At 33.6% G+C, this 22,848-nt stretch overlaps 1 protein-coding gene across 1 annotated transcript in view; it reads right to left on the bottom strand.

Annotated features, from left to right (window-relative positions):
* Window positions 1–22,848, bottom strand: part of Ngly1 (N-glycanase 1) — a 56,815-nt gene that overhangs the window by 26,929 nt on the left and 7,038 nt on the right. The window contains exons 3-5 of the mRNA XM_015488946.2: window positions 19,426–19,540; window positions 14,520–14,765; window positions 3,221–3,386 (exon numbers count right to left, since the gene is read on the bottom strand). Of these exons, the coding sequence (XP_015344432.1) occupies window positions 3,221–3,386; window positions 14,520–14,765; window positions 19,426–19,540 (527 nt within the window). The remainder of the gene's footprint in view (window positions 1–3,220; window positions 3,387–14,519; window positions 14,766–19,425; window positions 19,541–22,848) is intronic.

Raw genomic sequence — 22,848 nt, 5'->3', positions numbered from 1 at the left:
TAAAATAGGAAATAAATAAATAAATAAATAAAACCAAACTAACCCTCACAGGCATTTTCAGTTGTTGCTCTGGTTTCTTCCAAGTAGTGTCATCAAACTGAAAATCAACGATTGTTCCTGGAACCAACAGAGAGCTGAAGTCACAGAGCCAATGGTCACCCCCAAATCCTAAGAGACAGGCCAACTCAGAGGATCGTGGCCAACATGTGCTTACCTGGATCCATAAACTTCTAAGAACTTCTAACCCCGCCCCCAAGTACTTGGAATTGGTCTCAGGGCCTTCTATATGCTAGGCCAGCACTCTATCATTGAGCTACATTCCCAGACATTTTTAAAACATTTTATTTTGAGACAGGATCTTACTAAGTTGCCCAGGCTGGTCTCAAACTTACAACTCTCCTGCCTCTTGGGTAGCTGAAATTACAGGTATGTGCCACTACCCAGCTTAAATGACAATGTTAAACAAAATGCAGAGTATGTCTAATTTGGGAGTGAGAAATACAGTACTGGAAGAGTTCCCCACACTTCTTTGCATTCTGCTTTTGGGAACCTCAAGGTTCTCCTAATAAACAAAAAAGACCCTTATTGCTCTGTGAAAAGAAAAGGGAAGAATAAGAATTGTGAACTATGCCCACAGCTAGGAAAAGCCTTCTACCAGAGCATTATCTGAACTGGGGAGAGGCCATTTCCCTGAATCTAGTTCCTTATAGCCTCCTGTCTTACCTATTGGGGAGAGAAGCTACAACATGTATGAGGGTAACATCCAGGGCTAAAAGCCCACTAAAACACTGAGATTTAGTCCAAACATTATAGAGCCTCCCCTGTACTTTTTTTTAGGTGTTGGGGATTGAACCAAGGATCTTGTGTACCATCCCCATACCTTACCAGTACTCCAACAGGTCTCCAGTATGATCCGAGCACCATAGGAATATAAAGCTTGTGACTCCAACAGCCATAACATACATTAAACATGGCCTTTGAGCTAAATTAACATAAATCTTTATACAAAAGTCCTGTTTACTTCAGCTCCTAGTACCTAATATATTATGATCAGATTTTAATAAACCTTTCAAAGCATGTAAAATAGGAAGGAAAAGCAGTCTATAGAGACAAAGCAAATATTAGGGCCACTCAGATACAGCATATATTTTGGAATTTAAAATAACCACCTTATATGTTTTATATGTTTACATTATTGATTCGTTTGTATGTTAGGAGCCCTAATGAAAAAGTAGATGACATGTAAGAACAAATAAGTAATATAAGTGGAGAGACAGAAACTCTAACAAGAAAATCTAAAGGAAATGCTAGAAATCAAAAACACTGTATACAAATGAAGAATGCCTTTCAGGGGCAGACTGGAAACAGTCAAGAAATCAACGAGCTTGAAGACAGATCAACAGAAACTTCCCAAACTGGAATGCAAAGGGAAAAGACAGAAAAAGAAATAGAACTCTAGAAAAATTTCAAAATTAAACAGAACATCTAAGAACTCTAGCAACTGAAGCACAGAGATAAATGAAGGTAAAATAGAATATATGCTGGCATATCAGAAGGAAAAGAGAGAAGGAAGCATAGAATATTTGAAGTAATACCCCAAACCACAGATCCAAGATACTCAGACAACATCAAGCAGGAAAAATACACACAATCTACACCTACGCATATCTTGTTCAAACTGCAGAAAACCAAAGATAAAGAGAAGATCTTGAATGAGGAATAAGACAGAAAATACAATAGACTTTTCATCAGAAATAATGCAAGCAGGAAAAAAAAATAAAATGAAATATTTAAAGTGTTGAAAGAAAAACCCACCAACCTATAATTCTATATCGTGGCGATATTATCCTTCAAAAGTGAGGAAGAAATAAATACTTTCTCAGGTAAACAAAAACTGAGGAACTTCAACTCCAGCAGACCTGCCATGAAAGAAATATAAGAAGTTCTTTAGGGAAAAGGAAAATGATATAGGTCAGAAACTTGGGTCTACATAAAGAAATGAATAACACTAGAGAAGAATTAAGGGAAGGTAAAATTTAAGTTATCTTATTCTTACTTGATCTAAAACAAGACTTTAAATAACAATAGGATTGTGAGTACATGAAATGATGCTCAACCTCATGGCAAATAAAAACTACTGTGAGATACCACCTCACCCTTATTATGGCTACTATAAAGGAAACAAACAAACAATAAAACAAAATAACAGAAAATAGTAAGTGCTGTCGGGATGTAAAGAAACTGAAACCCCTGGACACTGAAGAAAGAAAATGTATAGTTTCTATGGAAAAGAATATGGCAGATCTTCACAAAAATTAAAAACAGAATCACCATATGATCCAGCAATTCCACTTTTGGGTATATACCTCAAATAATTGAAACCAGAGTTTTAAAGAGATATTCGTATACCCATGTTCATGGCAGCATTGTTCATAACAGATAAAATATACAAGCAACCTGAATATCAATACCATGTGAATGGATAAACAAAATGTGGTATATGATCATAATAGAAATCAGCCTTAAAATGGAAGAAAATTCTGCAATGTTACAAAGCAAATAAATCTTGAAGAAATTATACTAAGGAAAATAGGCCAATTCCCCAAAGACAAATACTACATTGATTCCACTTGTATGAGATATTTACAGCAGTCAAAATTATAGAGACATTAAAAAAAAATCAGAGACAGAAAGTAGAATGGTGATTGCCAAAGACTGGCAGGGAGGATGGAAAATGAGAGTGATCATTTTAATGGACAAAGAACTTCACTTTTATAAGACAAACAGAGTTATGAAGCTAGATGGTGGTCACGGTTTTATTATAACATCATGAATATATTTAACAGCACTAAATTCTATACTTAAAAGTGGTTAGAATGGTAAGTGTATTTTACAATATAATAATTTTTAACAAGCTAAGACATATTTATTATAATTATGCTATTACTATACTTAAAAATCTATATATTAGGGGCTGGGGCTGTATGTAGCTCTGTGGCAAAGCACTTGCCTAGCATGGGTGAAGCACTAGGTTCAATCCTCAGCACTGCATAAAAATAAACAAACAAAGGCATGCTGTCCATACACAACTACAAAAAAAGTTTTTTTTAAATCTATATAGTAACAGGTTATTTACAGTGCATTCAGAAAATGGCACTACTTCAGTATTTATTTAGCAATGATGCATATTTTACGATAAATTCTTATGGAAAGCCACTACCTTTATCCAATTTTCTGGCTCTGGACAACTTTTCTTGTGATTTCCTTTTTAGTTCTTTGACTGGAATGTAAGTTAATGCTTTCTCCTGGAGAACAGGATTTTCATACAGCAGCACATGCTGAATGTTGGATTGAAGAACTTTTAGAATGGTTGATTCAGCAGTAACCTAATAGAAAAAAAAACTGAAATTAGCTTTTCACTATATGCTACAAAAATACAACATAATAAAACCCCTATGGGTCTACGATTTCACAGATAAAGTAAAACATATAGATTCCCTGAGAAACAATAATTATACCCTAAATATAATTACCTTTACAATACTCTTAGAAGATAGCCACATTAGTTCAGAATCTAACATATATCTACTTTTCCCTCTAAATATATTACTGAGGACATACTTAATATGTGGAATTCTTGACCACTGCTTAAATCAAGATAGTGCTCTGAATAATGCATCTGACTTCAAATGCTTGTAATACTAGGAAAGGTGACATGATTTTAAGGGATCAGGAATTATACAAACTTCTAAAAGGAAAGGTAGATATGAATAGAATAAAGGAAAAAACCAAGACAACATTCACCCCTAGAAGAATGGTGATGAAAGGTCAAAAATGTTTTCAAAATAATTTCAAGGACAAAGAAGCCATAGGTTCCAACAGCAGAATTATGTAGTCATTTTGGCTTTTCCCTCATTGGCATCCAATCAACAAAGAAGTCTGCCTCTGAGCTGTAAGGCTACATGCTTAGGGTCTCAAAAGAAAAGGAATAATCAAGTCATGACCAGATGCTTCTGACACTTTGCACCATGCAGCCTGCCTTGACCCCCTCAAGGTTGCTGGAAACAAATGCAATTATTTACATACAGACAAGCAAGAACTTGTGTATAATGATCTACAAAAGCAACTGTGGAACCAACCTAGATGCCCTTCAGTAGATGAATGAACAAAGAAAATGTGGTATATATACACAATGGAATATTACTCAGCAAGTAAAAGAGAATAAAATCATGGCATTTGCAGGTAAATGGATGGAACTGGAGAATATAATGCTAAGTGAAGTTTGCCAATCCCAAAAAACCAAATGCTCATTGTTTTCTCTGATATAAGGAGGATGATCCATAGTGGGGTTGGAGGGGGAGCATGGGAGGAATAGACAAACTCTAGATAGGGCAGAAGGGAGGAGGGGAAGAGAGGGAGGAAGGGGGTAAAAAGGATGGTGGAATGAGATGGACATCATTACCCTAAGTACATGTATGAAGACATGAATGGTATGACTCTACTTTGTGTACAACCAGAGATATGAAAAATTGTGTTCTATATGTGTAATATGAATTATAAAGCATTCTGTTGTCATATATAACAAATTAGAATAATTTAAAAAAAAACATACCTATATACCTGTTAACTCTGCTTAATAGCTACGTACCCTTGGACAACTTACCAACATGCTCTTTTAATCTCTGATTGTATAAGTATACAATGAAAGTAAATATATATACCTCAAAGGTTTAAAAAAAAAAAGAAAAGAAAGAAAATCAACATATACTGTTAAGAAGAGTCATTAGAATCAATATCAGAAGAACTAATCCTACAGCAATACCAGCAAAAATAAAAGAGACTGGGCTGAGTTTATGACTCAGTGATAGAGTGCTAGCCTAGCACAGGTGAGGCCCTGGGTTCGATCATCAGTACCACATAAAACTAAATAAATAAAATAAAGATATTGTGTCCATCTACAACTAAAAAATAATAAGAAAAAGAAAAAACTAAAAAAAGTATATCTTCAGCAATTTTGAGATTTACTGTGTAAATGCTTCTGGATTTGATAGGATTATGACCTAATGAACTTACTATTATAAATTAAAAATACCTTAAATTGAAAATGCATTTCATACACCCAACTTACTGAACATAACAGTTTAGCAAGATGGTACTCTGGAGCATAAGTTGTTTACTTGTGATGGCATGGCTGACTGGAATTTGCAGGTCACTGCTATTGCCACTGCCCAGCATCACCTAAGAATCTAGTACTGCACACATCACAGCCCCAAGAAGAGTCAAAATTCAGATTTCCAAGTATGGTTTTCACTGAATATGTATGGTATTTCTTTGTCACCATTAATAAAGCTGGAAAAATCTTTAAGTCAAACTATCTGTATTCAAAGTATCAATTATGGATTGTGGAAATAAAAATTTAAAAACAAAAATGAAAAAAAAATGTAGATGGTACCAAACAGTAGAATAAACAAACAAAAGAATTATCAATCAATCAAAAGCCTTATTTTAGCAAAAGCATTTTCTAAGAATGAGACATAAAGAGAATAGACAGTGAAAATAAATTCCTAAGTTTTCAAATCTGGTTAACAGGAATTGTAGAAAGAGGGTAGAAACAATGTAAGAAAGAAACTTCTCAAAGAATAGAAGCAAATTTCATAAAGCTGAAGAGCCATTATTAATGGAAAACAAAACAAAAACTAGGCATATAAGGGTGCATCTCATCACACGTTAAAAAAGAAATTTCTAAAAGCCTTTAAGCAGTCAGAAACATAACATGTAAAGAAGGAAAATTTTTGAAATTCAAAAAAAATGGCTAAAATAGAATTCATACCTAGTTAAATAAATAAATACACTTTCTGATGTATTACAACACAGAGAAAATATCACTCCAAAAATCTTATCTAAAAGAATTATTAGGTAAATTAGTCAAAAATATCATATACTGGGTTCAATGTCCAGTACCATTAAAAAATATGTAAATATACAGACTAAATAAATAAGTATAAATAAAACAAGACATTCAAGAGTAGGATAAAAATCAATCAAATAAACAAAAAACTGGCAAAACTTAAGTTTTGATTGGTCTAAATACACAATCACAACTGGAAAGTAAAATCTCCAATTTCTTTTCATAAGCAAAGTGACAAAGGAGCAAAATAGAGGTTACTGTCCTTAAAAAAATATAAAATTCAATATTTGAATTAGAAATTTCAGGTCGATAATTAGAAAACCAAAGTTAACTTTCTAACCCTTAGAGTGGCAATAATGGAAAACTTGACTGATCCAAACAAAACAAAAAGAAAAAAAAAAACAGAAAAGCAAGGAAATCAGAAACACAAAAATAAGGTTTGGAAATAAATTCAAGCATATTAACAATTACAATAAATGTAAATTGGTTAAATATACATTTTAAAAGGTAGAGAGAGGCTGATTAAAAAAAAGCAAACCACTGTCAAATACAACTAAGTAAAGCACTGGCATGGGAGGCAAGACAGAAAAAGTATTACATGACAGAACCACTACAGTAATTCAACAAATATTTGTCTGTGAGAATGTGTTAAGTATTGGAAAAATAATGAAGATCAAACTAAAAAGAACATTACCTTCACAGAGCAAGCAATCTATGAATACATACTAATACAACAATGTTCATTTACTCAACTATTTATTGATGCTTTATTTGCTAGGTACTGGGAATACAATGTAAGTTAAATAACTTCATTCACAGATATTTAAGAATTATAAAGCAAATATATAAAGGGCAAAATCAGACTTTACAACTGGGGTTCTATAGAGACGTCCCTGAAGAAATGACATTTGTGGTAAAATATAAAGAAAAAGGAAAAAGACCACTCCTTTGAGCAACTAATAAAAAAAATTGAGCAACTAATAAAAAAAATAATAAAATAAAATAACATCTCAAAAAAAGAAGAGAAAAAGACCCCACTCCTGTTAGAAGAATCAAGGGAAGGCAGCTGGAGAGCTTATATGTAGGAGGATATACTTGGCATAGTGTGAAGGCTCAGAGAAATCAAGGCATTCAGTACATATAGTAAGTGGAAAATGGTGAAAAAGTAAAGCTGAGGGTTAGGTTGGGTTGATAAGTGGCTAGATCTCTGGTCTCTTTCCATTATAAAGAAAGACATTAAAAAGATTTAAGCAAGGGAATAAAAAGATCAGATCTGTGGTTTTTTTTTTTTTTTTTTGGAATACCACTCTACCTTTTATGTAGAAAAGGAGCCATCAAAAGATCTGAGAGAAGCTTACAGGAGAACTCCAAGAAAGATGGGGTCTTAAACTAGGGAACTCATATAATATTGGTAGAAAAAGTAGAAGAACTTAGGAAGTAGAATCAACACGCTTTGGTGACTGACTGTACAGGAGTCAGAAGCAGTTAGAAAAGGAGTGAAATATGTTAGGAATGATCCATGGATTTTTGACATGAGCAACTGGGTCAGTAGTTGAACCACTTACAGTAGCAAAAAGAGCTAAAGATACTAAGTAGTCAAATAAAAATAAACTAAAAAAATACATTAAATTTGGCAACAGTGGAGACTGTTGATCTTTTTTTTAAAAAAAACTTTTTTGTAGTTGTAGATGGACAGCATGCTTTTATTTTGTTTGTTTATTTATGTGGTGCTAAGGATTTGTTTATTTTATTTATGTATGTATGTATGTATGTATGTAGTACCAAGGATCGAACCTGTATGTATGTATGTAGTACCAAGGATCAAACCCAGTGCCGCACATGTGCTAGGCAAGCGCTCTGCCTCTGAGCTACAGCCTCAGCCTAAGACCACTGATCTTGATAAGTAGTCTTGTAATAGTGTTATTAAGGAAAGAAAGCTACAAGACTGAGTTGTACAAGTGGTGCTTCAAAGTGGATTAAGTACACCATGGTGCTACCAAAGTGGGGGAAAAATTAACCCTTTAGCTTCATTTGCTTTTAGTTGACTTAAAAGTCACTGATTTAGGTCTGGAGATATAGCTCAGTTGGTAGAGTGCTTGCCTCACATGCACAAGGCCCTGAGTTCAATTCCTAGCATCACAAACAAACAAACAAAAATCACTGATTTGGGAGGTCACACAGCTGGGAAATACATTAGTTTCCCAATATCTTTGCTGTACCAGTACTCCTCTGACGTGTGGGTCATGATGACAGCAGTTGACTAGGTTACTCTTCAGGGACCTGAAGTATGCGTTTACTGTAGTGTTGATGGGTGACTAGAATAGGATGAAAGGCTTAGCACCTCAGTTTTCATACTGTGTCTATCTCCTTTCTAGGCTTAATCTTTGAAGGTCAGATTCTACTCAGCCCTGCATGTAGACATGTTGATCTTTTGAGAAACGTTTTGTCTAAAACTATAATATCACATGTGGTGAGCCGCTTCTGCCGTTTATGCAAATTATGGTCGCCATTACAAGATGGCGCTGGCTCCGCTGTGGTCTGTGACAAACAACTCCTTATTTGGGAGAGTTGGCGCATGACTTTTCATCACCCTATGAGAAAGCTCCACGTGGCTGCTTTGCATTGGGGCTTGAGATGCTTTATTAAGGCTGGGAGGGGCATCCGAGAGAGAAGAAGAAGAACTATCAAGGGCCTGAAATAAACTGCTGAAAGAAGATTCCTGAGTGTTGCGTCTTCCTTGCGGGCAAGGGGGCGCAACAATCACACTAGAGGATTAACTTGACCTAGACTTGCTTCATCACTCTAGATCTATCCCCTCCACCCCCCCCTTCCCCAACCCCATTAAAGATAAAGACATCTATCAGTCAGAGTGAATGGAAACATCAAACCTTCATAAAGGGAGTGAAGAAAAAAAGGGGGGCACCTATTCCCAGAAAAGACATGAATATTTCTCTCCTTTATGGCCCCTTCTCCCTCATTAATCCTATCCTATATTATAATCCCTCAACTCCCTAGAGTTGAGAAGGGCAAGGGCTCCCACTTCACTATTCTTTAGTTACTGAATAAAGCCTTTCTTTCTTCTCAACACTTGTCCCCTGGACCTTGGGTTTTCCATGGGATAAGCCTCCTAACCTGGGTCTGGTAACAAATACAAAACAGTTCACTGGGATGTGGGAAAAAAATATTTGAGCTTTTTATATTTTTTGTCCCAGAAGTAAAGCAATTAAGTTATAATAATATTTAATATTTGGACTAATAGTCACTCCCTCACAGATTGGAGAAGCCATTCTGAGGAAGAGAGAAAAATGCTACAAGGTAGAGGGAGTTAAAAGTAACATGCTCTATGGCATGCTCCCTCCTCCTTTTGCAGTTACAAAGTTTTGAACTTCAAAGGTGCCTGGTTAAATGAATTTATAGACTATATGATGTAGTTTTAAGTTCTTTATGATCTATTTAAGCCTAAACTCTGGCTTAAACAGATTATAAAGAACTATGGGATGAGCTGGAAGGGATGGCACATGCCTGTAATCTCAGCAACTCAGGTGGTTGAAGCAGGAGGATCTCAAGTTCAAGGCCAGCCTGGGCACTTTAGCAAGACCTTGTCTCAAAATAAAAACTACAGAATGGACTGGAGATATAACTCAGTGGTAGAACACAGGCTCTGGGTTCACTCCCCAGCATGGCAAACAAATACCCCAAACCCCCCCAAATCATCACAAAACCCCTAAAAATGGAAGGGATGAATGCAACTATAGACAGAAGAAATCTGATACAAATTTGGTGATAAGAAATACAGGGAATTCACAATGGAGAAGAATATGCTCCTTTAGCAGAACTGATATAAAACCAGAAAAAAAGTCTCCATTTTTATTCAGAAGAATTCTTATAAAAATGAGACATTTAAAGTGGCATCTTTTTCTTAAATGCAGATTTTCATTTACTGAAAGGGTAAGAACTCATCCAGAGTATTTTTATTTTCAATTTAATCCTTTTCAATCTGGAAATTACCTCATTCATTGTGGTTTTAATGGCATTCAAATGATCTTGAACAATCGTTTATTTTCTTGCCTTATTTCTTTACATATTCATTGGCACAACTCTGAAAACAACTAAGCCATAAAAATAGAAGGTTGCTGATTGCCTGGCGATTACAGCAGCTGGGTAACCATGTACTAATGCTACATAAGGCAGCAGTTAATTGCCTGACAGAATAAAAGTTATTTGGAGTATAAATGATAGTTTTAAACGTGAAATCTGTTTTAGAGACGTTTTCTTCCCTAATCATACTTCCAATTATTTTGGTTTCTGATGTGAGATATATTTAAGCCTTTACAAGAAAAAAAGTTCAATGCATGTGATTCTTTCAAATCATGTGATATCATCAGTGGAAGACAGATTAGCAAATTCACTTCTTTGGTAAAGGATCAAAGGCTCCATGGGCCCACTAATGCTCTTTCAACCTTTATGTATCCTTTATTTTTGTGGCTTTTAAATTTAAAGTCTGTTTTAAAACACAAAGGTTCTAATAATACATTTTAAATGACCGTTTAATTAAACTTGGAATTCAATAAACTTATTTCTTACCAAAAAAACTTTTTTCCTATTTATAAAAGTAAGAAATGTTGTTGTAAAAAATTCAGGAATGGCACCAATAATATGAAATAACCCATAACTTCACTACTCAGAGGAAATTATGGTTGAGAATTATAGAAATTACGGTTATGTCCATGTAGTGCTCTTTTTTAATGTTTTGCATATATATATATATATATGTTTTTTTATTTTCATCACTTTCTAAAGGGCATAGTAGTGGTTTATTTGGAAAAGTAGATTCATATTCAAGGGAGAATGCATGTTATCTCTAGAGGGAGAAACGTTAAGAGAAATTCATGTGTTACACACATATACACAATTTATGTTGCTTAATTTTAGAATTCTCAGTTTACATTTTTTCCATTTAATAATGCTCTTCTTCTCAAACAGCCAACATCATTTTTAACAGATACCAAATATGCCAATATAAGGACATACTACAATTTAAGTAATCCCCTAATGAAGGGCATATAGGTATTACTTTAAGAGTGGTAGCTTCACGGGCTGGGGTTGTGGGCTCAGCGGTAGAGTGCTTGCCTAGAACGAGCGAGGCCCTGGGTTAGATCCACAGCACCACATAAAAATAAATTAATTAATTAAAGATATTGTGTCCAGCTACAACTAAAAAAATAAATATTTTAAAAAATAAAAATAAAGAGTGGTAGTTTCACATACACGAAATTGAACATTTAAATCTTATGAACAAATAGATTTCTTCTCTTATACAGATTGACTAAAATGTTGCCTTATTATTGATTTATGAGATAAAATTAGTTCAAAACATTAACTAGCTTGGTGGGGACATGGCTCAGAGGAACAGTGCTTGCCTAGCACGTGTTAAGCCCTGAATTCAATCCTCAGCACTGCAAAAACAAACAAAAAACAAAAAACAAAGAAAAACTAGTTCACTTTATTTTTGATCATTATTATCTGTTAGTACTATATTCTTTTAAAAGTTTCAGTAATCACAATTTATTATAATTCTTTTAAATAAATACATATCAAGGGCTGGGGTTGTGGCTCAATGGTAGAGTGCTCACCTGGCACGTATGAGACCCTGGGTTCGATCCTTAGCACCAAATAAAAAATAAACAAATAAAATAAAGGTATTGTGTCCAACTACAACTAAAAAATAAATATTAGTAAAAAATAAAAAATAAATACATATCAATACACACCACGGGCAACAGTAACTAAGAGTTCATGAAAAATTCTTAATTTAATATACATTCTAATAGTAGTCATATGCCAAATAATAGCATACATTTGGACTAGCTGTATAAAACTATTGGATAAATCATATTTTAAGCAAATCATAATTCACAATGTTTTCAATCTAGACAAAATCATAAAACTGGAAATAATGCATCTAAAATTCTGGAATTCTGTGTCTTTTAAAAATTGTTTTTGCTGTTTTGAGTCTTAAAGGAAAAGCACTAGAGCTATTTCAACAATGACTATCATCTTGACTTATATTTTCAAAATTTTGCTTGATACAGTTGTAACCAAAGAAATATAATACACAAGTTCATCAGGTTTTATCTAGTTTATATACAGGTAAAATGTTTAAATCTCTCTCTTGCTTTGTTCCATTCTAACCTTATTTAGTGTCCTCACTTAAGATGGGCAAAGCAGGAGAAAATAACTATTAAGTTCTATATTGCAGTAACTAATGTGATTAAAAGTTTAAATAACAAAATATTTTTTTAAAGAATATGTATACTGAACAACAATAAATGCTGGTGAGGTTGTAGGGAAAAATGTATATTTGTACATTGTTGGGGGACTTCAGACTAGTATAACCATTCTGGAAAGCACTATGGAGATTCCCCAAAAAACTAGGGATGAAACCACCATATGATTCAGCTATCCCACTCCCTGGTATTTTCCCCAAAGATCTAAAATCAGCATACTACAACAATACAGTCACCTTCATGTGGACAGCAACACAATTCATAATAGCTAAACCATGGAACCAATACAGATGTCTATCAATAGATGAATGAATTAAGAAATTGTGATGCATATATATAATGGAGTTCTAGCATAAAAAAGAATGAAATCTTGGCATTTGCTGCTAAATGAATGGAAATGGAGCGTATCATTCTAAGTGAAATAAGCCAAACTCAGAAACTCAAAGGTAGAATGTTTTTTCTCACATGTGGAAGCTAAGGGGGGAGGGAATGATAGGTTAATATAAAAAAAAATCAAATATAAATTAATAGACAAGTGAAAGGAAGTCAAACAGGATAGTGGAAGAAGATGGAAGAGGAGAGAGAGGGAAGAAGGGAAAAGGGATGGGAAAATGGAGTAATCAATAAACTAAAATCAATTTCCATGCATGTATGAGTTTGTTGAGATGAAGCCAACTACTATGTATAATTATAAAGCTCTTAAAGAAAATAAAAAAAGCAATCTTGTACCTTTAATTCTTATATGTATCATGAATTACTTACATTTCTTATACTGTTCAATTAGTTTTTCCAACAAGCTCTTAAGATCCTTGAAGACTATATAATTATAGTTGTTTTTATGTGCCACACTCCTGCATATAGTGACCTGCTCATTACTTACTTGCTTAATACAAAAAAAATTACAGAGTATAAAAAGTATATTGCATTCCTTGAATCCAACTTGATGGTGACCTATTATTTCTCTAAATAAACTTTATAGATACACTGAAAACAAAGGTATGTTCCAGTGGTCTATGGATAGCCAAGAGCTATCTATAAAAAATAAGATTCATTCAGTTTTTTCCAACTTCTTTAAGAAATACACAAAAAAATATTTTGTTTCCAGGACTAGAGAAGTAAGGTTGATAAATACTTGATTATTAATAGCATATATATCTTTGAGAAATACTAGATTATTAATAGCATAGATGTTTGAGAAAGTTTATTTTCTTCTAAACTGTAGAATTAGTCTTAGCCATAGAATAAGATTATGTTTTTACATGGTACATCAGGTTAATTGCAAGGGTAAGAAGAAAAAAAAAAAAAAAGGAATATTAAAGAAGATTCAGAAAATTCTTTCCTGAGCCAGAATACTAACAAAATACTACTTAGTCCAGCAAAGATATTTTGTAAAATAAAATGTGGTCAAGTTGTTTTTTTTTTTTTTTTTTTGGGGGGGGGGGGAGAGAATACTTAATGAGCTCTATCAGAAGAAATTTTTCTAAAAAGGATACTTATTTCCTAATAAATGGGATCATTTAGGCTTATATAGAATGTCTGTAAAATACCAAAAATCTATTTCAGTTCTTTGAAGTATATATCTATGTATGCTAATAAGTAAACTTCACTAATTTTCCAGCATCCACTATTAATATATGAATGCATTTTTATTTACCTAAAGCCCAAAGAAGCTAATTTTTCAGTTAAGATGTTGACAGTGGTTGGTCTATTAGAATTAATAATTCTCATGGCAAATAACAGCAGGTAAAATTTAAATTAGAAATGTGAATGTGCTAAGCTGAGTATGATGGCACATACCTGTAACTGCAGCAACTGGGGAGGTTGAAGCAAAAGATCTCAAGTTTGAAGTCAGTGTGGGAAACTTAGTGGCAATGTGTGTTAAAATAAAATAAAATAGGGCTGGGTATCTGACTTGGTGGTAGATTGTGTGCCTAGCATGTGTGAGCCACTCTCCAATACCACCAAATAAAAACATCAGAGAATTAGAGGAAATCTAATTTAATGGTGATACTCCTATTCAGCAAGTCCATTTGTTTTAAGTTAAAAATATATGCTAATTTGTATAACTGATTTAGTCATAAGGCAAGGCAACAGGTACATTTATAAATGATAAAGAAACCCCAGAATCAATAAGCCATAAGTTTCAAAATATAAATAAAAGATAGTCATTTGAAAATTTTAAAACACTGAAGTAATCTGGATATGTTCTAAGAACCAAGAATATCTGCACCACAAATTCAGGAATAAATCATAACATAGTCTAAAGCTTTTGCTGTTTCAATACTTTGACAGAATGGTTAAGAAAAGTTTAATGCTAACATTACCTTTGGAGCAGAGGGTAGATTTGATGACAGCCCTTGATGGTTTCCTGCATGTTGGGTTAACCCATTAGCATTTGAAGACTGTGTTGTAGGAAGCGGGGCAGTAGTTGCAGGTTGCTTAGATGATTCTACTTTGTGGCTCTTAATTGATCCATCCAATCTACTACTTCTCTCTATGGCAATCAGGTCACGAATTTTTTGCAGTTGTTCCACTGAAGCTTTTTTAGGAAATATAAGATGTGTTTCTCCCTGGAATGGATAAAATTGGGAAAATTTTTAATCTTTGTTTTATACTAATATATACAACAAAGTCAACTGTAATGGTTTGGATATGAGGTGTCCCTTAAAGCTCTTGTGTTAATGCAGGAATATCCAGAGGTGAAATGTTTAGATTATGAGAGCTATAACCTAATAGATCCATCCTAGTTTAAATGGACTAACTGGGTAATTACTGCAGGGCATGGGCTAGAGGAGGTAGGTCACTATGGGGAAGCCCTGGAAGGATCCATCTTCCCTAAAGTTCATTCCCCCTTCTTTCTCTGCTTCCTGACTACCAGGAGCTGAGCAGTTCTCCTCCAACGTTCCCTTTTGCCTAATACATCAATGAATGCATCATATTTTAACAATTGTGGGTTTTATTTTTACCATAATAACTCTTTTTTTACTACAAAGCTAGATAATGCCTAAACCCAAACTAGAAAATTAAGAAAATTTGTCTTGTTAGAAAATAACACTTGTTTAATAGAGCTCAAAAGACCTTTAGAAAAATATATTATCTTTTGGAATAAGGGTTTCAAAATACATATTCCTATTTTTTCTGCAATAGAGTATGATACTATTATTATCTATGAAATTCCCTATGAAATAATAACAATAGTCACACTAAAGGATCAATAAGAATTTATATAACACAGTAGGATAACTATGGTTGATGACAATTAATTGAATACTCTGACAAACTAGCTAACAGAGGATTTTTTAAAAATATATTTTTTATAATTTATTCTTATGTGGTGCTGAGGATGGAACCCAATGCCTTGCACATGCTAGGTGAACCCTCTACCACTGAGCCACAGTCCCAGCCCATAACAGAAGATTTTGAATGTTCCCAGCACAAAGAAATAATACATATTTGTCTAAGTGATGGATATGTCAATTACCCTGATGTGATCATTACACCCTGTAAACATATATCAAAATATCACACGGTTCCACGTAAATATGTATAATTGCTATGTGTCAATTAAAAATTAAAATATATTTAGAAAGAAAGTTATATAAGAGCCTCTGACTCTTCTAAATAAATCTTTAAAGAATAGCTTTAAAGTATTTGCTGAGAGTCATTTCAAAACTATGGATTTTTTTTTTGCAATGCTGGCAATCAAATGCAGAGCTTTGCATATGTTAGACAAGTGCTGTACTACTAAGCTTATAGCCCATATCTATGGATTATTAACAGTAATAGAAAGGTGGTCTAAACAAAATAAAAATATATTTTTATTCATTTAATAAACATCCACAGTAGAATCAGAAGGCTTTAAGATAAAATAAATATCATAATCAAACATACAATGTAAAATAGTTGGCAAATTATACAACAAGAAAACCAGTAAAATGAAGTTTTACTTTGAAAATCAAGTTTCAAAATGTTAAGAAGCAACAGTGATAAAAAGAAATTATGCCAACTGCAAATGACATACAAGGTTCTTGCATTATGTAGTATAGAAAGACTTGAAGATCGTGAACATTTAAAATAAATTCCACATTTGAGAATGACTTTATTTCCCTGGTGATGGCAGGCCTACAGAAATCAATTGACCAAGATATTATTCAATGATAATATGAAAATCAATTTCAGATGAATCCTTTTAAAAAAGCTAGAAGATGACAGCAAGGGCCATGTGTTATCCACAATAGCTTAAAACAACACAAAACAAAAAACAAAAACAACAAAAAAACACTACAATGTGTTACTATATAGGTACTATGCAAGCATTTTACACAATTTTCACAATCACACTGAAACCACTCTGTTATATTTATCCCCATATTTTATATGAAAATATTAAGGCTCAGAGAAGTTAAATAACCTACCTGATGCTACAGAATAATTAGCAGAGCAAGGATTCAAACTGCATCATCTTTTTTTTGTAGTAATGGGGATTGAACCAGACATGCTCTCACTAAACTACACCCCTGAACCTTTTTATTTTGAGACAGTCTCAACAAGTTGTCCATGCTTGGCTCAAACTGTATGATCTTAGTTGTTTTGCTATAATTGACCCTACTAAAAAGAGGCCAAAACCCACAATCTTGCACAAACAGTGCAAGAGGTAAAGAACACATCTACAACTGTGATAATCACATATAAAATGACAGGCAAAATTTCAAACACAATGTTCCAAACATTAGAAACCAGGGTGAAGAGATTTAGGAAGAAGATGGCCAATGGTACAATGTTACCATTAGGAAGAATTAAGTTCTAATGTTCTATGGCACAGCATGGTGAACATAGTTGATAACAATTCATGTAATATCTAAAATAGTTCATGTACTCACTATATAGAAATAAGAGGTTAAGGTAATGGATATGCTTATTACCCTGATTTAATCATTACCCAATTTACATATCAATCAAGATATGACATGGTACCTTATTAAAATGTACAATTATCATGTATCAAATAAAAAAATAAAATTAATAAAATTGTTTAAAAAAAGAAAACACTTCGCATCTTATGATGAAGCCTGGGAAGAGAGACCAAATATGTGGCTTCCAGATACACAGACATCTGATCCCATACTTTTAATTTAGCAGCACTCAAAAAGGCAGGCAAATGGGTTATGGAAGGAACCAATGGAGCCAAAATTGAACTCTACTACCAAAAAGAAATTTGGTGGAATTTTGAGTTGAAATATGAAAAACAGCAGGACAGGCATCTGGATCTAGGTCTCAGTCAACACCTAGGATATGGATGCAAGCTCTTGCCTTGCTCCTTTTTTTCCCATCTCTTCATAATCAGTCCTCAAAGAATATATAGATATGGCCAAAAGTTTAATCAAGAGTACCATATTTTCAGAAAAGGTAAAAAATACAGCCCACTTACTGACTTTTAAAAATGTTTTAAATGTTCATATACTTACCTGCCTAATATCCTTACATAAAGAGTATTTAATAGCTAAGTAGTTATAATTGTCCAAAATGTAAGTAGTGATTCCTCTTCTGAAACATGCTCTCCAAGAATTCTCCATCTCAATTAGTGGTACTCCAATGCACTTAATTTCACAAACCAAAACCTAAAAGTCCCCATTCCTTCCCTCCCTTATAACTCACATCCAACTCAACAATATCTGTTAACTCCATTACAAAAGAAATCCTATATCCATCTATCTCTCCCCATCTCCACTGCTATTAGTACTTAATTCAACAAATACTTACTGAATGCCTAAGTTTATAAGTCACTAGCACTAGCCCAAGAGTTAACAACACAGGGAACAAAGGAATACTCAAAGTTCTGCCCTCAAGGAACTTATACAAGCCACTACCATCCCTTAGGTGAACTAACAAGCTTTCTAACTGGTCTTCTTGCACCATTCCTTACCTCTACTCCCAAATAGCCAGAATATTCCTTTAAATCACCTAGAATAATCTTTAAAAATATTCTTCCCTGCTTAACACCCTTCCAATGTTCTCCTATCTTGGAATAAAGTCCAAGTGTTTACCATAGTCTTCAAACCCTTCCTGCCTGCCTGCCTACCTCAACAGCAACTTGGTGTCACAGCTACTCCTACAAAAAGTCTTTTACTTATATTAACCCTTCTGCCTGAGCTGATTCTTATCACTCAGATCCTGGCTTTATCTTATCAGAGGACTTCAAGACCACTGTTAAGTAGCTGTCAGCCATTCTAGTTGTTTGCATTTCATTATCCTGAACTTTCTTCTTGCACTTCTCTTTGCTCCCATGTCTGCTGTCTAATCTACTAGAATGCAAGCTCATATACAATTAGATTATATTTGCTTACTACTGTTTCATGAGAGCCTGGAATAAAATCTGGGAGAAAAGTACAGACAGGAAGAAAAGTGAATCCTACAGCAGCTCTAACAATTCAGCAGTCAGACTGCTTCAGATATAATCTGGTTCTACTGTTAAGGATATAAACAAAAGAAAATTCATAATTTTTTTTGTTTTTGAGAGTGTGTACCGGGGATTGAATTCTGGGATGCTCATCCACTAAGCCACATCCCCAGCCCTATTTTGTATTTGATTTAGAGACAGGGTCTCACTGAGTTGCTTAGCGCCTTGCTTTTGCTGAGGCTGGCTCAGCCTCCAGAGCTGCTGGGATTACAGGTTTGTGCCACCATACCCAGCTCAAATATTCATCATCTTTATAACTACTTTTATTGCATTATAAAAGTAAACTATGTAAAATTCCAGAAACACCACACACATCTTGTAAAATAAGACAATAAAGCACACTGAGTCTCCTCTCCTGTCACAGAAGAAAATCCTTTTGCGTGGCAAATGAACTTAGATCTTCTGTTTATTTCAGACTCTCCATTTCTTATTGGAGACAGGTGGTTAAATCCAACTAGTATTCATGTGTACTAACAAATCATGTTTTTTGCTAAAAGTCAGAAGTGAATCACATTTAGTCCCTGGGTTTCATGTTTCCTAAAGTATTGAGATTTAAAAGAAATGCACTGTGGAGAGTTGTCATTTTACTCTGACTTTAATATACATTTACTGTAACTTTCAAAACCTAATATGTGAAGAAATAATTAGTTCTACAGATTTTCAAAATGATCAATTAATAAAAATAGACTATCTTATGCAAAAAAATATTTATCAACATTATAATGATTGCTTTGTACATGAAGAGGGGAGAGAAAACCCTTACACATATTTACCTCTTCAAAGCCCATTTCAAATAAACATTCAACAGCTCCTCTGACAGGCAAGAGTCTAGTAGAAAAAGCTGTGTTTCCAATCCGAATAGATCTGTATTTTTCATCATTGGGGTTTCTGAAGAGAAAACAAAAGTTAGATTACATATAACAATTTATACTTTTCACAATGATTTTGTATTCCATTTCACATTTTGTATTGGCTATTCTTCTGCATGATAAATCAGACTCCAACTTTAATGAAAGAGGCAGCAGTCCAGAAAAGTAGCAAAATTTTATGATTCTTACCTAGGTAAGAATATATTTAGTATATATTTAATCATAGGTAATAATATATTTAGTATAACCTCACTTTCCGAATTCACAACTAATAGTACTAATGCCACTATAAAGAAAATTTATGAGATATTTTAATTCTGTGCTATTAGATACTTTTTTTTTTTTTTTGAGTCTTTTTAGGTTCTCTGAAAAAAAATCCACATTCACTCTAGATAGGGGGTGGAAGATTTTGTCTGTTTTGTTCTGAAGGATTCCCCATCATTTAGTATGATGCCTGATACATAGATGGTGGTTAATATATATTTGTGTTAATTGTGTTAATATATATTTCTTTTATTCAAAAGAAACTAAAAATCTATATAAGAATGAATAGTTTCTCAAAAACTTTATTTCCAACAAACACGAACTTGGATATACCTTTATACTCACCTCATCTTCGTTCTTCCCTAGACTAATTACCATTTTCCATATATATTCTGCTTCAGGAAGTATGGTTATGGAAGGAAAATATTTAAAAAATTATTTTACCATAACTCAGATTTTGAATAGTATTCATGGGATGAGTAATCAGTACATGAAAAGGTTTGACATGAGATTTTTAATAATCTCTTAATAACTTTTCTTTAAAAAGACTTTAAAAACCAGAAAGAAAATACAAGATAATCACAGTATTAAACTTAAAAGACCCTTAGAACCCAGTTTAGGATAATATCTACCGCCTTAAAATAGGACTGTATTCCATAAGCACTATGTTAAGATGGATTTTGTGGCTACCTCAGGGGTCCACAGGAAGGAAGGCTAAGGCCATCTGCCCAGAGTATTGAACAGGAGTAAGCAAATGCTAGCAAAAGATTTACATCCTAACTACATATGTTCTCTAGATGATCTGATATAAAAACAAAACCAAAAAACAAACTCTTCAGTTGTGCAAGTTTTAACAAAATGAGCATGTCTTCCATCAAATAATTCCCTATTGTCCAATTGTCATAAATACTAAATCAATCATTTTAAACTTTTCTGCTGGTTTCAGAGATTAATTAAGTTTAATACGAAATACTCAGAGACAAAATTCTAAATAGTGTTATTTAAAATGTCACTGATTGGTGCTTGTCTACCAACTCTTTGCTACCCTTCTGTAAGAAATATAGAATTGTTTTCAATAATTTTCATGACAATTTGATATTTTCATTGTGTTTTATAAAAGTTATAGGTCCAAAAGAATTTGAAATTAAAAAAAAAAGTTATTCACCACAAGTAATTTGAGGATCATAGGTAGTTGAGAAACACTAAGAAAAATGTATACTCATGGGTGGGCATGGTGGTGCACGCCTACAATCCCAGTGGCTCAGGAGGCTGAGGCAGAAGGATCAGGAGTTCAAAGTCAGCCTCAGCAAAAGGGAGGTGCTAAGCAACACAGTGAGACCCTGTCTCTAAATAAAATACAAATAGGGCTGGGGATGTGGCTCAGTGGCAGAGTGCCCCTGAGTTCAATCCCTAGTTCCAAAAAGAAAAAAAAAAAAAGTATCTTCCTCTTTTGCCCCCAACTCTGTATTCAATCTTGACCTACTGACATTTGGGGCCATTACTGTGGTGGGCTTCCCTGTGCATAGCAGAATTTCTTATCAAAGGTTAAACTATAAAATAGTATAATAGATAATTTAAACAACTTTTCATGATATTGGACACATGCCCCAAGGTTAAAAAAAAAAAAAGGTCAGTATCACATGGATGATACATACATATATATTATATATATATATATAATATATATATTATATATATATATATNATATATATATATTAGTCTTGCTCATATTACAAACAGGATCCAACAATGGCAGTCATGTACAGTTCTACTCATCCCATCTTTTTCTAGTAATGTGTTAAGCAGATAGCATGGTCTTAAGCACAGACTGATAGAAAAAGTTTGCCTCTCAAGTCCTCAAAGACTTGGAGAACTTGGAGTTAGAAACACAAAGACCTCAAATACATCAGATCCTATTTTTTGCCCTTAGAAAAGTGCACTTTTCAGCATCATCTCAGCATGCTATCCACCATCTTTGAGCTCATTACTATACTCTTCATCCTGCACTGTATAAGGTACCCCCTCTAAGGCTCACCTTAAGTTTTCCTTGATCTTCATCCATTAACTTAGTTTTCTCAGTTTTCCTGTTTGATGTGTGTGAGTGTTCTCTCTGTTGTCCATTAATTTATTTCTACCACTAGTAATATTTATCTTGCTTGCTAGCAACTACCTTGCATCTTTGCTGGGGATTCTTTTTTTGGGGGGGGATGGCACCATCACTTTGAATATACTTTGGTGTCTTCTTAGTTGTCTTAATCCCATAGTTACCTACTAAATTATTTAACTATTGTAAAATAATCTTTGTTTTTATAAGAGTGGTGAGAAAGTCATAATTTTCACTTTAAAAGTCAAAATCAAATATATTTCTAAGATTGTAAGACAGTAGACAATAATAGCATCTCAGGAAAAAAATGTTCATCCTTATTTCAGAATTTCATAAATGCTGAGAACTAAATATATCTGATCATTTATTAGCCATATTTCTCTTTAGAATGCCTAATCTCAGAAAGGGTTCACATAAATAAAAATAGTACATGAGTATATCCAATAATCTGTTTTGTTTTGTTGTTGTTGTTTTTACAAATCACAAAAGCCAGTTTGTAAGTCATTTTAAAACTTTAAGGAAAGCTGTTATTCCGAGAGACACCTAAATTTTTCAAAAACATCTGCCTGCCTTAGAACAATCTCTGGTTCTAACTCTACCATTCTCTGTTGCTATAACATTAGACAAAATTTGTTCTCCTTGGTTTCCAGATCACTAAATGATCATCATATATCATCATACAGGCATTTTTCTTTTACAAAAGAGGAAAATGAAACCCAGAAAATAGAAATTACATATGATCATACTCTTAGAAAATAGTAGACTACAATCTAAACTTACAGATGATGAAGTTTACATACTTTCCACCACACAAGCTGCCTACAACTTCACCAATCCTCAAATAACTACTCACTTTCAATTTCTCCAGGTGGCAATATAACTTAGTTTAGAAATCTGAAAATAGTTTTGATTTTGTTTTCCACTCCAATTCCACTCCTTGCATTTGGTCATTGAGAAC

This window comes from Marmota marmota, unplaced genomic scaffold (genome assembly GCF_001458135.2).
Source record: "Marmota marmota marmota unplaced genomic scaffold, marMar, whole genome shotgun sequence".
NCBI lineage: Eukaryota > Metazoa > Chordata > Mammalia > Rodentia > Sciuridae > Marmota > Marmota marmota.
The sequence above is the reverse complement of the archived record's forward strand: the minus strand, read 5'-3'. Positions and strand labels throughout refer to the sequence as shown.